Genomic DNA, 13,798 nt, shown 5'->3' on the forward strand with positions numbered 1-13,798 from the left:
CCACACTCTCGCGCCCTCGATGAGTCGTAGCTCTCACCTCTGAAATATCTCTTCATGTTCTGTCCTCTTCACCCGACCTTCACACCCGACTTCTGTCCCAAACATCCGTGCACCTCCATCCTGTTATTCACCCAACAAGTAACTAACCCCACCCCACCGCCAAGCCTGTATCTGTCACCTTTACCTCTGTATGTGTGTGTGTGCCATGTTCGGATGTTCCATAATGCCATTTAATGTCTTCTCTTCTCACTACAAACTTAGTGGAATCATCTAATCAGAATTTGAAAATAATCTGCACCGGAATATAGAGTCCTTTTTAGTCTCGATTACTGAAGGGAATGCGAGACTAAGCCTTGACTTAACCCCGAGTCACCCATCCAGTCAACGATATTTTACATGAAGTTCACATTATCAAGAACGTGTGAATCCCGACAGTTCGGTCACCTATATAGGCGAGAGTTGAAGGGTGTTTAGCAGTCTGAACACCACAACAACACCACAACATGGCTGCCTGTCCCACTGTCACTCTATCCTCTGGTTACAAAATGCCGGTACTTGGCCTTGGCACCTACAACAACTTCGAGGTAAGGCTTTTCTTTCTCACCTTCTCTCATTTTCTCTCTCGCTTTTGTTCTGCTTTTGATTAGATATCTCGATCTTTTTCATTTCTCCTACTGACTCTTTACAAACACCCTTTCGATAAACTTTCTTCCCTTTTCTCTGCATTTTTCTTTTTAATATTCTTCCTCTCCTTGTTCGAAACTGGGAGGTGAACGCGAAGTCACCGTGATCAGACGTGTTTTGAGACATGGGATTGTGAAATTAATTCTCTGCTGCATCTTTGGTTTCATGGTTATCAACAAACCACACCATAAAATTCGTGGTTTTGAGCGAGCACCTTGTATCACGTGACGTAATGTGTGACAAAGTGTACGGAAAATGTGACTATGAATTCTGGGATTTTTTTTTTCTGTGGAAGAATACCGAGGCTGTGTGTGAGTCGGTGAAGGCGGCTGTGGATACTGGGTACCGCTTCATCGACACGGCCTGGGTCTACCGGACTGAGCCCGCTGTGGGCAGAGCACTCCGCCAGAAAATAGAGGACGGTGTGGTGAAGCGTGACGACCTCTTCATCTGTTCCAAGGTACAGAGACTGATTGGCTGATTAAAAGTGGTTAGTTATTTGGGTGAGGAAGGGGCGCCTAGTGTATTGGTTGTAACACTTGTTTGTCATGACTGCAGTGTACGGCTCAGGGTTCAGATCTTGTATAGGGACATCCTGTGTATGTGGCACCTGTCCACAGGGCTGGGAGTCGTGGTTTTCTCCGTAGTACTCCAGTTTTCTCCTAATAGTGCGAAATCAACTGTAGGTGGAAGCACTTTCCTACAGAGTAGACTGACCAGTGGGTGAGGTGGCTGGTCAAAGAGTGCTTCCATTCAGTTGTGATTTTGATGTACGGGGGCTGCGGATATGAAGGGTGTCGTGGGAGGGCAACTTAGGTTATATTCATCGAGTTTACGATTCTGGGAGCCTTCTTTTTATAAAAGAAGACGGGGCGACCTGTAAAGTAATGTCTATGTTCTGTTGGAAGAGAATATGAAGACATTTTGCTTCTTCAAGCTTGTGTTGTGACAGTAGTGATCTGTGCATACACCCGACAGCCATTACACCCACAATGCTGTACTGACTTAACAGTCTATAGTTAAATTATTTGTTTACTCATTATCTATGAGTTTTTATATATAAATCCAAGAAGAAGATGGCTAGTCCAGAACTCTGTTCTGACAGCTCTGGAACGATCGACATGGAGACGTGGAAGAATCGTTGATGGAGTCGCTGAATGACCTGGGACTGAGCTACCTTGACCTCTACTTAATGCACTTTCCAGTGTCCTTTAAGGTATTCAGTATACAAACTTTTTTCTTCCTATGAAAGTAATCAAGTTCAAGTAAAATGACAGAAACTGAAGTTCTAAAATACTTTTGAATTACAGCAAAATGTGTTCAAGAATCTAAAATAATATTTCTAAGAACGCAGAGAAACAGCTTATGGGAACACGGCTTATAACTCAACAACATCTTTGACAACGAGCTCTTTGTCAAACCATACAGCAATTCTAATGCTGTCATTACTAGCATATTACTAGCATTCATTTTCTGAGTGGTGCCATATTTCTTATTAGTTTGTTTTTTCATTTTTGTAAACTGCCTAAAATATTACAGCACATGTAAAAACTATGTAAAAACTGTTTTGTTAAACCAACTTTTCAAATACTTTATAAAAATCCTTTAAAATATATGTGTTGTGCAAAACTGTTTTAAGACCTCAGTGTGTTTAAATTGCGAAATGTCTTTTAATCCAAGATGCCAGCGTTTTAATGATCGCACTTCCGAGACTAACTGAAAACACTTTCATGGAGAGAGGGAGGAAGAGTTCAATAACAAGACCTGGGGGTCTCCACAAACACACAGACAAATGTTTTAGACTCGACTGCACGTAAACGGCTACTTTGAGTGTAAACACTTCTTGTTTGTGTCCCAGCACCATGCACGAATTCAAAAAGCTGAAGATGCGTTTGCAACGTTCGAACCCGGACACGTCGACTTTCTGGACACCTGGCGGGTGAGTGAGCATTTCAAAGCAAAATGATAAGTGCGTCTTCAACCTAATTTTCCTTTTCCGAAAAAAGCTAAAAAACCAAATTATGCACATTCATAACTGACTGACCAAACGACACGGTGTGCTTGTGTGTGTGAGAAAAAGAGAGATGAAGAAGTTCTTATGTGATTGTTCATATGTCTTGCTTTACTATCAAGATTATCAGCTAAACCTAAACTAAGCAGCCATCCAAATACCTCAGGGAAATAAAAAGTATACACTTACATATGTTTCATCTCAGAATAACAAATTTACATTGTAGGACATGGAGAAACTGGTGGACAAGGGACTTGTTCGAAGCATCGGACTGTCGAATTTTACCATTCCTCAGATCACTCGCATCTTGAAAGACCCCGGTCTCCGCCATAAGCCGGCATATCTACAGGTAATGGGGAAATGACATGTCTGTCTGTATGTTTATGAAAATCAGGCAAATAAATCAGTCAAGTAAACTGAAAGTTGGACTAAAGTGTGATGTCACTGTCCATGTCTGTCGGTGCAGGTTGAGGTCCATCCTTACTTCAGAAACAGCGAGCTCGTGGACTTCTGCAAGCAGCAAGGAATTGTTGTCACTGCCTACGCGCCTATAGGACGAGCTGGCACTGACTAGTCAGTGACTAAACTTTGACCTCTGTCACATCCCTTGCACTAAAATACAAGAACTTTGTCAATGCTAAAGTGTAACAGGAAAAATCTCGACATCATATTTGACTGACAGATTTTTGACTGTGAAAAAGTGATATCTGGGTTACACAGACAACTCTTATCTATTACTTTTCTTTTCTTCATCAAAATGTGCTATGAACTTTTGTCCCTTTCTTGTGATTTTATAGACCTGTTAGATAATGGAGAACAGTGGTAGGTCAGCTGTTCATTAGACAGCACCACCCTTTCTTTCTTCCGTTTCCCGCTTTTTTTCTCACTTCTTTTGTAGTTTTTTAATTTCTCATGATTAGTATCATTTGTAAAGAGCCATGAGCTTGGGCACATCATCATCATCGTCGTTGTCGTTCTGATGATCATCATAGTCATCGTCATCATCATTATATTTTGCCTAGTGTGTGGGTGTTTTATGCAGCTGACTACTTTAAGCTCAGACCAGTGTTTTCACGTGCCCAGGTCAAACCCAGGCTGACAGTAGTTTGATGAACGACCGCTAAATACACATTTCGACATTTATTGTTGTGCAGCGGACTGGCTCCAATTGACAATGTTCTGCAAGATCCTGTAATAAATAAAATCAGTGCAAAGTACAGGAAGACACCTGCACAGGTATTTGTAGTCCAGTCACTGACGCCTTTATACATATGTATATTCACACATATGCAGACATATTAACACACACGTATATGAATTTGTGTATATGTACACATTCATATACACACATTCATGTACGTGTATGTATATATTGATACACATGTACAAAGACATATTCTCACTCTCGTCAGCCTATTTTTTACAATTACATAGATAATGAAGTTTATCGCCATCTTTATGTTTATCACGCATTTTAGCTATGATACAACACATGAAAGACTTTTGTAATAATTGATACCAGGGTGGATTTGACTTTTACGAGTACTTAAAAATTGGGCAATATCTACATCAGTGTCTACCTGTAACAAATGGATGACATTTACAAATATTACAATCACATCCTTCCCTCTACAAACTCTAAACGCAAATTACGATCTCAGATTGGAAGACATGATTGTCACCTTTTTGTGAACTTGTTAAAACTAATCTTGAACTGCAAATTCCAGGAAAATTTTTATTTTATTCATGTGTGTGTTGTAGGTGGCGCTGCGCTGGAATATACAGAGAGGTCTGACGGCGGTGGTCAAAAGTCTGACTCCTGCTCGCATTCAGAGTAACTTGCAGGTCTGGCAACTGGCTTTTCTTAAAAAAAATCATTCTTGATTGTTCTGTGTCTCTATTCTGTTCATTCTGAGAAGAATTGCTGGCACTTAAATGTCAAGTATTAGACAAGTGTTTTGACTGTTTATTTTAAATTCTTATTTTAACTTCAGAATTCACTGATTGTCAATTTTACACACACATACACTCTCTCTCTCTCACACACACACTAACATGAGTCACAACATATTTTTCAGATCTTTGACTTCGAACTCACCTCCGAGGAAATGGCGGCCATAGCGGCCCTGGACCGTGGACTCCGCCTGTGTGCATTTCCAACGTAAAAAGCAGTTTTATTTATATTTATAAAACCGATAGCACAAGTGTAGTGATTGTTCTAAGCACTGACATCCAAATAATCACACAAACAGAACTATGACAATAAAAACAAGAGCGACACAAAACAGTTTTCCTCACGAGCAAAGTGAGAACATTAACAGACAGAAAAAAATAATAGCCAAAGGAAGAGAGTGTTTATGTGTGTGTGTGTGTACGCGCGCAAATATTGAGATTTTCTGTTTTCAAATTTCAGGTGGAAAAACATACCCGAATATCCGTTCTAACAGGAGGGTTTACTTCAGTGTGTCACTAGTAAATGACACGGGAGCAAAGAGAAACTGTGGATTTGTATTCTTATGTGTAAAACGCCAGTAGCTCAATAGTCGATAAAATATACTTGTTATAAGAAAATATTTGTAGACAGTGATTACAGTTAACAGATTTACTCCTCCTCTCACCTTCACGACTGTAAAACTAAGTTTTCCTTTTCCTCAATATCAACTACTTGAATTTACAAACCTTCAAAGAATAAACACCTTTAATGGAGACTGATTGTGTTTCCTTCTTCTTATTTTAAAATATAAGTTTTACTAAACTTGATGAAATCGGGGTGCTCAGATGGAGGGTACGTGTGTCACAACACAAATTTCACGAACAGTAGTAACTGGTCAAGATTGGCCCACACTGTAGGAGTCTATTTAAATGGCCCATGACACATTTTCTTATTAAAAAACTAAACAAGTGAGCAGAGAAGTGTACAGGTTCTTGTTTTGTGTTATGGATGTTCCGTGTCATTTGTTTGGCATACAACAAAATAACAAGCTCCATGGAACAGGATGGCTGATGGACCTGTGAAGTGTCAGGATTTGGTTAGAATTGCTTTTGTAAACCAACATAAAAATGATTTTAAATGTAATCTGAGGAAAACATGATCTGTATAATGTCTTCTCTTTTCACCACAAACTTGGTGGAATCATCTAATCAGAATTGAAAATAATCTGCACCGGAAGATAGAGTCGTCTTTAGTCTTGATAATTCTAAGAAGGCGAGACTAAGCTCGGCCTTGAACCCGAGTCACCGATCCAGTCAACGTAAATCATAAAGGTCAGACAGTCAAGAATAATCCCCTACACACACAGTCTCATAACTGCTTATATATATATATGTAACACCCCCCCCACATCTGATTATATATATTTATCCAATACCCCCGACACACACATACATAATATATATAATACCGACTATTCAGCCCAGAGACCACCGAGAACTTTAAACTCTGTCCGCCAGACCGGACAGCTTCTCCGGGCTCCCTTTCATACGAATGTTTCGCAGCTATCCACCCTGATCAGCGCTACACCCGTTTAAGCCGCTTCTCCGGTCGACATACATACGGGACAAGGAGCTGTTACATCAAGTCGTTACGCCCTCGTGACGGCAGTCAGGTCACCTGTATAAAGGTGGGACGAGCGCCATCTAGCGCAGTGTGAACAACGCAACAACGCAACACAACGCAACATGGCGCCATGTCTCGCTGTCACTCTGTCCTCTGGCTACAAGATGCCTGTCCTTGGCTTCGGCACCTACAACAACATGGAAGTAAGACTTTCACTTTTTAGCTGTCTAAAGCTACACATTTGCATAATGTCTGTCACTGGCTTGTGGTCAAGTTTTTGTACATCCCAGAAAGTGTACTAATACAAATTGTAAAATGCATTTTTGCAGATTTTTTTTTTTTTTTTTTTTTGTCAAGCAAAACCAAAACTTTAGTCTATACCAGCGTAAAACCTTCTATAATAATAATAAAACTGCATTCACGGCAGTTAGAATTTCCTCAGCAACTGACTCTTGTACACATTAAATTAAATAAAGAAGTGTGTCGGCCAGCTTCAGTAGAACTGTCATGTCACAGACGTCGTTTCCCCTGTTGCACAAAGTCATGTGAGGCAGCATTGGTGTCTTTGGCCGGATCAAATATATATGTAACCCTCTTAAGTCAGAAATTTCAGATTTGCCAATTTGCATATTTTGGAAAGTACAGGTTCTGAACTTTCTTTTGATACAAAAGTTGTTCTTCTAGAACATTGAGTTTTACAACCTTTAAAAGTGTGAAAGTACGATGGCGGCCATTTCGAGAAAAGCGGGTTCAAAGATTAGCGTCGAGATGGCCGACCAGGTTTGTTCACTCCTAAACTTTTGAAGAAAAAAACTCGTTTGATTGGTGAATATTTGAATCGTTCTTTGAAGAAGTTGGACATACAGACTCCGGGATTTCTGGTAAGGTATAACACGATGGGGTTATGACAGGGAAACAACATCGAAACAGCGTTTTAAATTGTCAACTTTTCTGCAGAAATCAGTACAGATCGCAGTAGGGTGCCTCGATTAAAACGTATTTTAAGTCAATTTCTAACTTTTATTTTAACATAGCAGTGTATTTCCTGATAGTTTAATAACCAAGGAATCCATTTTTAAAGAAAAGTGAAGCTGCACAAAATGGACCCCTACCACCTTCCGGGGCCTCTAGCACAAAGCTGTTCCGCGCGACTGAAGACTCAATTCGTCGTGGAGGGTCACATATTTTCCCAGTTCAGTGGATTTCTGTACTTGTAGGACGTACGACACTGTCAGCAAACTGGAACAGCAAGTAAAATATTGCTGAGTCGGCCAAACCGTCGTGTTGAGGCGACGATTGTAGGTCAGGACTCTCTCAAATATTTAGTGCAACATCAGTCTATTTAACGGAGGAGGACACCAACATCTAATGTTAATTCAAAAATTTATTTAAAGTTAGTTCATGAGGAAATTATAAAGATAAGTTCTGGGTCTGTAAGAATTCTTTCTGACCGGAACCACGATTAACAAAACCGATTTGCCAATTTTCGCAAAAGGACGTCCTACTCGGTCTATTAAAACAATAAAACATGGACAAAGAACGAGAAACATGTTCGTGGGAACTTGCTTCTGTCAACAGGATCACGAGGCGGTGGGTGAGTCGGTGAAGGTGGCTGTGGATGCTGGTTACCGCTATTTCGACACGGCCCATCTCTACCTCTGTGAACCCGCTATAGGCAAAGCCCTCCGCCAGAAAATAGACGAGGGTGTGGTGAAGCGTGAAGAGCTCTTCATATGTTCCAAGGTACAGAGACTGTGACTGGCTGGTTAAAAATAGTTACTTAAGTCTGTGAGATGGGGGATTAAAGAGTTCACCCACCTTTTTGATGAATGGGGGATGGAGGATGTGAAAGGTGGGAGGGCAACTGTTCGGTGAAGTCGCAGATGTTGATTGGTTGTAATTTAGGTTGTCTTCGTAAAGTTTACAATTGTGGGAGCCGTCTTTCTGGGAGCAGAGGAGAGGGGAAGAGACATATAAAAGTAATGTCTATGTTTTGTTGGAAGAGAATAGTAAGACATTTTTGCTGCTTCAACTTTGGGTAGTGACAGTAGTGATCTGTGCATACACCCGAAAGCCATTACACCCACAGTGCTGTACTGACTTAACAGTCTATAGTTAAGTTATTTGTCGACTCATTATTTATGAGTTTTTATATATAAATCCAAGAAGAAGCTGGCTAGTCTAGAACTCTGTTATGACAGCTCTGGAACGATCGACATGGAGACGTGGAAGAATCGTTGATGGAGTCGCTGAATGACCTGGGACTGACCTACCTTGACCTCTATATAATACACTTTCCAGTGTCCTTCAAGGTACTCAGTATTCTAAATATTTCTTTCTGCTAAGACTGTTGAATTATTATTACAATTTGTAGCTGTCATACAGCAACTAAAAGGATATAAACTGAAGTTCTAAAATATTTCTGAATTACAACAAAAATTGTACAAGAATCTAAACGAATCTTTCTGAAAGGCAGAGAAAGGTACCTTATAGGAACGACTTAAACAATTTTGTTCTACCTTTGAAAAGTGGGAAAAGCATAAAGGCTGCAGGTAGAATTCTACTTTCAATACAACTAGACTCAATGAATCTGACACAGAGGGAGGATCCTTTATTTTGCAAGGACATTCTTCTTGACAACAATTGAAAAATCACCTTCATCACGAGAAAAGTCTTCAGTATTCTGAGCTAGTCCAAACTTGTTTGTGAATATTTGTCAATACAATGGGACTTTACGGTCCTTGAGAGATAAGAACGGCATTTAACTCAACAACTTCTTTGACAATCTCCAAATCATGCATAAACATGTCAAGACCAATCTCTCTTTTGAGTTTACTATAAAGCACTAACATTTACCCTTTACTTTCAATTTAACTTTCCTGTCTACATTTCCTCTTCAGCGACACCCAAGAATTCAGAATTCTAAAGAGCTGAATGCAGCGTACGAACCAGGGCACGTCGACATTCTGGACACCTGGAGGGTGAGAAATATTTCTGAATAAAAAGAAAACTGAGCTCTAAAATTAAAAACACACCACAGACAGTTTGTACTGAATGCGAGGACGGGTGGGTAGCTACAGCAGACAACGAATGAGAGGAGTGACATGGTCCCGTCTCTTGGGTCTCTCGCTGAGATGAAGCGTGTTTATACGCATACTATGTTTTCATATTTCTTGCTTTGCTATATGAAGTTGAACATTGTCCAAATTTATTTGTCAACAAACCACTCACTTCTACATCAAAAAGTAAATAAAAAGTAACTATTTCTCCAGTTTCTTGTCTCATCTCAACATATATACATTGTAGGACATGGAGAAACTGGTGGACAGGGGACTAGTTCGAAGCATCGGCTTGTCGAATTTTACCATTCCTCAGATCACTCGCATCTTGAAAGACCCCGGTGTCGCCATAAGCCGGCATATCTACAGGTAATGGTGAAATAACATGTCTGTATGTTTAAGAAAATTAGGAAATAAAATTAGGCAAATAAATCAGTCAAATAAACCTAAAGTTGGACTAAAGTGTGATGTCACTGTCCATGTCTGTGGTGCAGGTTGAGGTCCATCCTTACTTCAGCAACAGCGACCTCGTGGACTTCTGCAAGCAGGAAGGAATTGTTGTCACTGCCTACGCGCCTATAGGACGAGCTGGCACTGACTAGTCAGTGACTGAACTTTGACCTCTGTCAGTGTGTCAGCATCGCAAGAATGTTTGATGTCATTGCTAATGTATACCTGTTAAAATCTCGATACGACAGCAGAATGACAGGAAAATATTATTTTTAAATCGAAGGAAACGAGCAATAAGTTTCATGACGATGATGATGATGATGATGATGATGATGATGATGATGATGATGATGATGATGATGCGTAATTTATATAGCTTACTCTCTAGGTCTTAGCGCTAGAGACAAAATATAGACAAGGACATGGGAAGGGCAGAAGTATGAACAACAGTAATATAAAAGACTAATAAAACAAGTATAGAAAACGGAAAGAGGAATCTGGTGACGAGAACTTAAAGTATCGTTATTCTGCAGAGTAAGACGAGTAGAAAAGTAAAAAAAAACAAAAAAAACGGAGAAAAGGTGTCGGGGGACTGGTGTGAAAGAGGACTACCATTGTGTCGACTGTTGTTAACAGTAATGCTTCAGCAAGAGGTTTGTTTTCAGTGCACATTTCACGGATTCAATATCGGGTAGGTGGCGGGTACGAAAGAAGAGAGCTTTCCACTTTTTTTGTTGCACAGTAATGTAAAATCCTGTGAGCATGTTGTTGTTCTGGTGACAGGAATAGCTAGGATACGCTCATCAGACGAGAACGATTCTGAACTTTATGTGAATGATGCATGAGGGGCAACCGGCGGTGAAGGAGTTACAGTAATCCAACCGAGAAAAAATAAATTCAGGGGCAAGGGTGTTGGTAGCGCGCGTAGAGGATAGCCCTGGTTTACAGAGTTGATAATAGGCAGACTGACAGACACCTGTAACTTGTTTATCATAGACAGTGTAACTTGTCTATCCCAACAGGCAGACTGACAAACAGCTGTAACTTTTGTATCACAATAGACAGATTTGCAGACAGCTGTGACTTATGAAAATTCATGTCTGCAGTGACAATAAATCCCAGATGTACTTGGCCGACTGACAAACGATGATTACTTCTTCTCGGGCATAGAAAGATTTCATCAGAGTTCATTAATAAATTTGAACAGTTTTATAAGCCCTACTTTGTATGTTAAATACAGATTCTGGACTGGATTATTTTGCAGCGACATGACACCATCTGTAAATGTCCTCCAGGATCCGGTATTGAATAAAATTGGTGAAAAATACAAAAAAACAGCTGCACAGGTAATTGTAATTATCTCTCTCTCTCTCTCACACACACACACACACTTTTTACTATGTATCCACGAGGAATCAAGCATAAGGAGAGAAAGGATGAAGAGAGAGAGAGCACCGATACACGGGGGACCTTCCGTTCACGAATACCCGGCGAATGCATATTGTGTGTACTTTATGTGTGTGTGCGTGTTTTGCAGGTGGCGCTGCGCTGGATCATACAGAGAGGTCTTACAGTTATTGTCAAGAGTCTGACACCAGCTCGCATTAAAAGTAACTTTCAGGTCAGGCAAGATTATTTTTAACAAATTTGTTTCAACTGTTTATGAAAATGGCTATTTTAACCGATAATTCATTGACACAGAGGGACACTAACATGAGTTACAACCTTTCTCTCAGGTCTTTGACTTCGAACTCACCTGTGAGGAAATGGCGGCCATAGCGGCACTGGACCGTGGACTCCGCCTGTGTGCATTTCCACGGTAAGCGAGAAAATAAATTATTTACTCTAGGAGAGCAGCTTTGATAGCAGCAGCAGCAGCAGCAGCAACAACAACAACAACAACAACAAATAATTTATTACGTAAAGCGAATGATTTTTATTCATTGCTCTGGTGGAGTTAACAGCCTTTTTGAGACCTTAGGGTACGTGATACTGAAACATTGGGAAAACATTTACAATTCATCTGTCTACCTTTTAACCAATGGATCTCCAAATGGACCCAGTCCAGTGTTTTAAGCAGTTCGGCAGACTTTACCTGGAAAAGCTTGCACAAAACGATGCGCACACCTTGATATTAAATACTCCAAGTGTGTTTAATTTATCATCAGATAGTAAGAATGGACTTGCATTGCAAAAATATAAGCCAAAACGAATGATTGACACTGAAATTTTGTTGGTTTCTTCTGAGGACAAATATTAAAAGTATCTTGCCAAGAAGACAAAGATTAAAAGGAAATAAATATAGTAATTTTCTGTTTCAAATTTCAGATGGAGTAACGTTCCTGAATATCCCTTCTAATGGGAAGGTTTGCTTTCATCAGCGCATTAAAAATGAAATAAAAAGCCGATGTGAATTAGTATTCTCATGCGAACGACGCCTGTAGTTCAATAGATAAGTATACATGTTACAAAGAAATGCTTATAATACTAATTTGAATGAACAGATTTTTTTCATTCTCTCACTATCACGGTGTAAGATGTGTGTTTTTTACTTACATGGAGACTTCGTATGGCACTGACATAAATTGTCTGAACCACAGTAATTTGTCAAGACTGGTCTTCACTTTAACACTTTTGATTGAATTGTTACTATAATGAACTTTTCTGGATTTTTATCTATTTATGCACCAGAATTTTTTTTAAAAAGTGTATAATCCTTTTATTTTGCTTCAGGTTTTAGACATATACCCCGCATTTAGATAGCACGATTTTTTGTCTATATATATATCTACTATATACGTTCGTTGTCAATGCATGTATTCCCCCTAACTAAAGACACAAAGTAGAAAAATATCTTCCAGAACATTTTTAAAGCATAATTCTTTTTTTATTTAGTTTATTCTGTAGACATATTTTTGTTTTAAGTGACTTCCCAAATTTAAAGGAATTTTTTTTTATTAAATATAAATTAATATGAAATGGCAGTATTTTAAAGCTTCAATGACACACACACACAGAGAAGAGCGAGATCACATGACATGCATCCAATGTCCAAAAACATGCTCAGATATATTTATGTTTCCAGAGATTTTCGTTATGAAGTTCGCATTTTTACTTTGAAGCAGAAATAAATATTTTCATTCTTTTATTCTCTTATACCATGATCATTTATATTCGGCAAGTATTCAAGGAGCAATGCATTTGGGTGGTTCATTTTGGTGCTAAGCCATGTTTTGGTGTTCATCTTGAAAGAGTATTTAAGAGTAGTAAATGTTAGCATTTACTTTTGTTCGTAGCATATGTCGAAATTATAACAAAGAGTAGTAGTATTTTTAAATTTTTCTTTGATTAAATATATGTTAATGGAAGCGGTGTTTTTTTGTGCAGAGTGAATTGTCCATCCTTCTTGTACTCCTCTTCTTACACTCACCCCTTCTTGCATAACACACACACAGATGAGCGAGACTTCCTGTCTTAATTATTGTAACTCAATACTTGGAGAAACAACTGATATCTTACACAACGACTCCTCGTCTTATAATTAGTGTAACTCAATACTTGGAGAAACAACTGATATCTTACACAACGACTCCCGTCTTAATTAGTATAACTCAATACTTGGAGACCACCTAAAAGAACAGACTGCGCGCTTGCTGAGGGTTCAAAACAGCTGCTGGTGTGGAAATAAAAGAGTAGGATCACATCACACACACACACACAAAAAAAAACATGCACCGGTTACCTGTACACCCGTATCAGTTTAAGATGGTAACCTTGCCGAAAGTCATTTTAAAGGTTGTTTTCCACATATCTCACAGCTTCTTTAATTACTTACCATCCTGCCTGCTGTCTTACAATGCAACTTTATTGCTCCCCAGGGGCAATTCAGTATAGCGCTCTTACTAGCAATAGTAGAGACATATACACGATAAAAAAAAATAAATTTATATGTTGAAAGCTGTGCTTTCAGCTGCATTCACCTGCCACTATTCCTGAATTTTTCCTGAATCTGTTCCCCATTGTTGTATTTGTTATCGT

The 13,798-nt window shown here is 39.3% G+C and overlaps 2 protein-coding genes across 2 annotated transcripts; both read left to right on the forward strand.

Annotated features, from left to right (window-relative positions):
- The first annotated feature begins 209 nt into the window (after window positions 1-209).
- Window positions 210-5,369, forward strand: LOC112564955 (aldose reductase-like). The gene is made up of 10 exons (XM_025240127.1): window positions 210-584; window positions 980-1,144; window positions 1,790-1,900; window positions 2,543-2,623; window positions 2,922-3,044; window positions 3,162-3,268; window positions 3,850-3,931; window positions 4,457-4,540; window positions 4,774-4,856; window positions 5,109-5,369. The coding sequence occupies exons 1-10, from the start codon at window positions 504-506 to the stop codon at window positions 5,137-5,139; spliced, it is 948 nt and encodes a 315-aa protein (XP_025095912.1). The 5' UTR covers window positions 210-503; the 3' UTR covers window positions 5,140-5,369.
- A 989-nt stretch (window positions 5,370-6,358) lies between these two features.
- LOC112563926 (aldose reductase-like) lies at window positions 6,359-13,128 on the forward strand. Its single transcript, XM_025238400.1, has 10 exons — window positions 6,359-6,454; window positions 7,830-7,994; window positions 8,453-8,563; window positions 9,152-9,232; window positions 9,558-9,679; window positions 9,774-9,911; window positions 11,025-11,106; window positions 11,298-11,381; window positions 11,497-11,579; window positions 12,089-13,128. Exons 1-10 carry the CDS (start codon window positions 6,374-6,376, stop codon window positions 12,117-12,119), a joined length of 978 nt encoding a protein of 325 aa, XP_025094185.1. The 5' UTR covers window positions 6,359-6,373; the 3' UTR covers window positions 12,120-13,128.
- The last annotated feature ends 670 nt before the right edge of the window (window positions 13,129-13,798 follow it).

This window comes from Pomacea canaliculata, linkage group LG5 (genome assembly GCF_003073045.1).
Source record: "Pomacea canaliculata isolate SZHN2017 linkage group LG5, ASM307304v1, whole genome shotgun sequence".
In the NCBI taxonomy this organism is placed as follows: domain Eukaryota; kingdom Metazoa; phylum Mollusca; class Gastropoda; order Architaenioglossa; family Ampullariidae; genus Pomacea; species Pomacea canaliculata.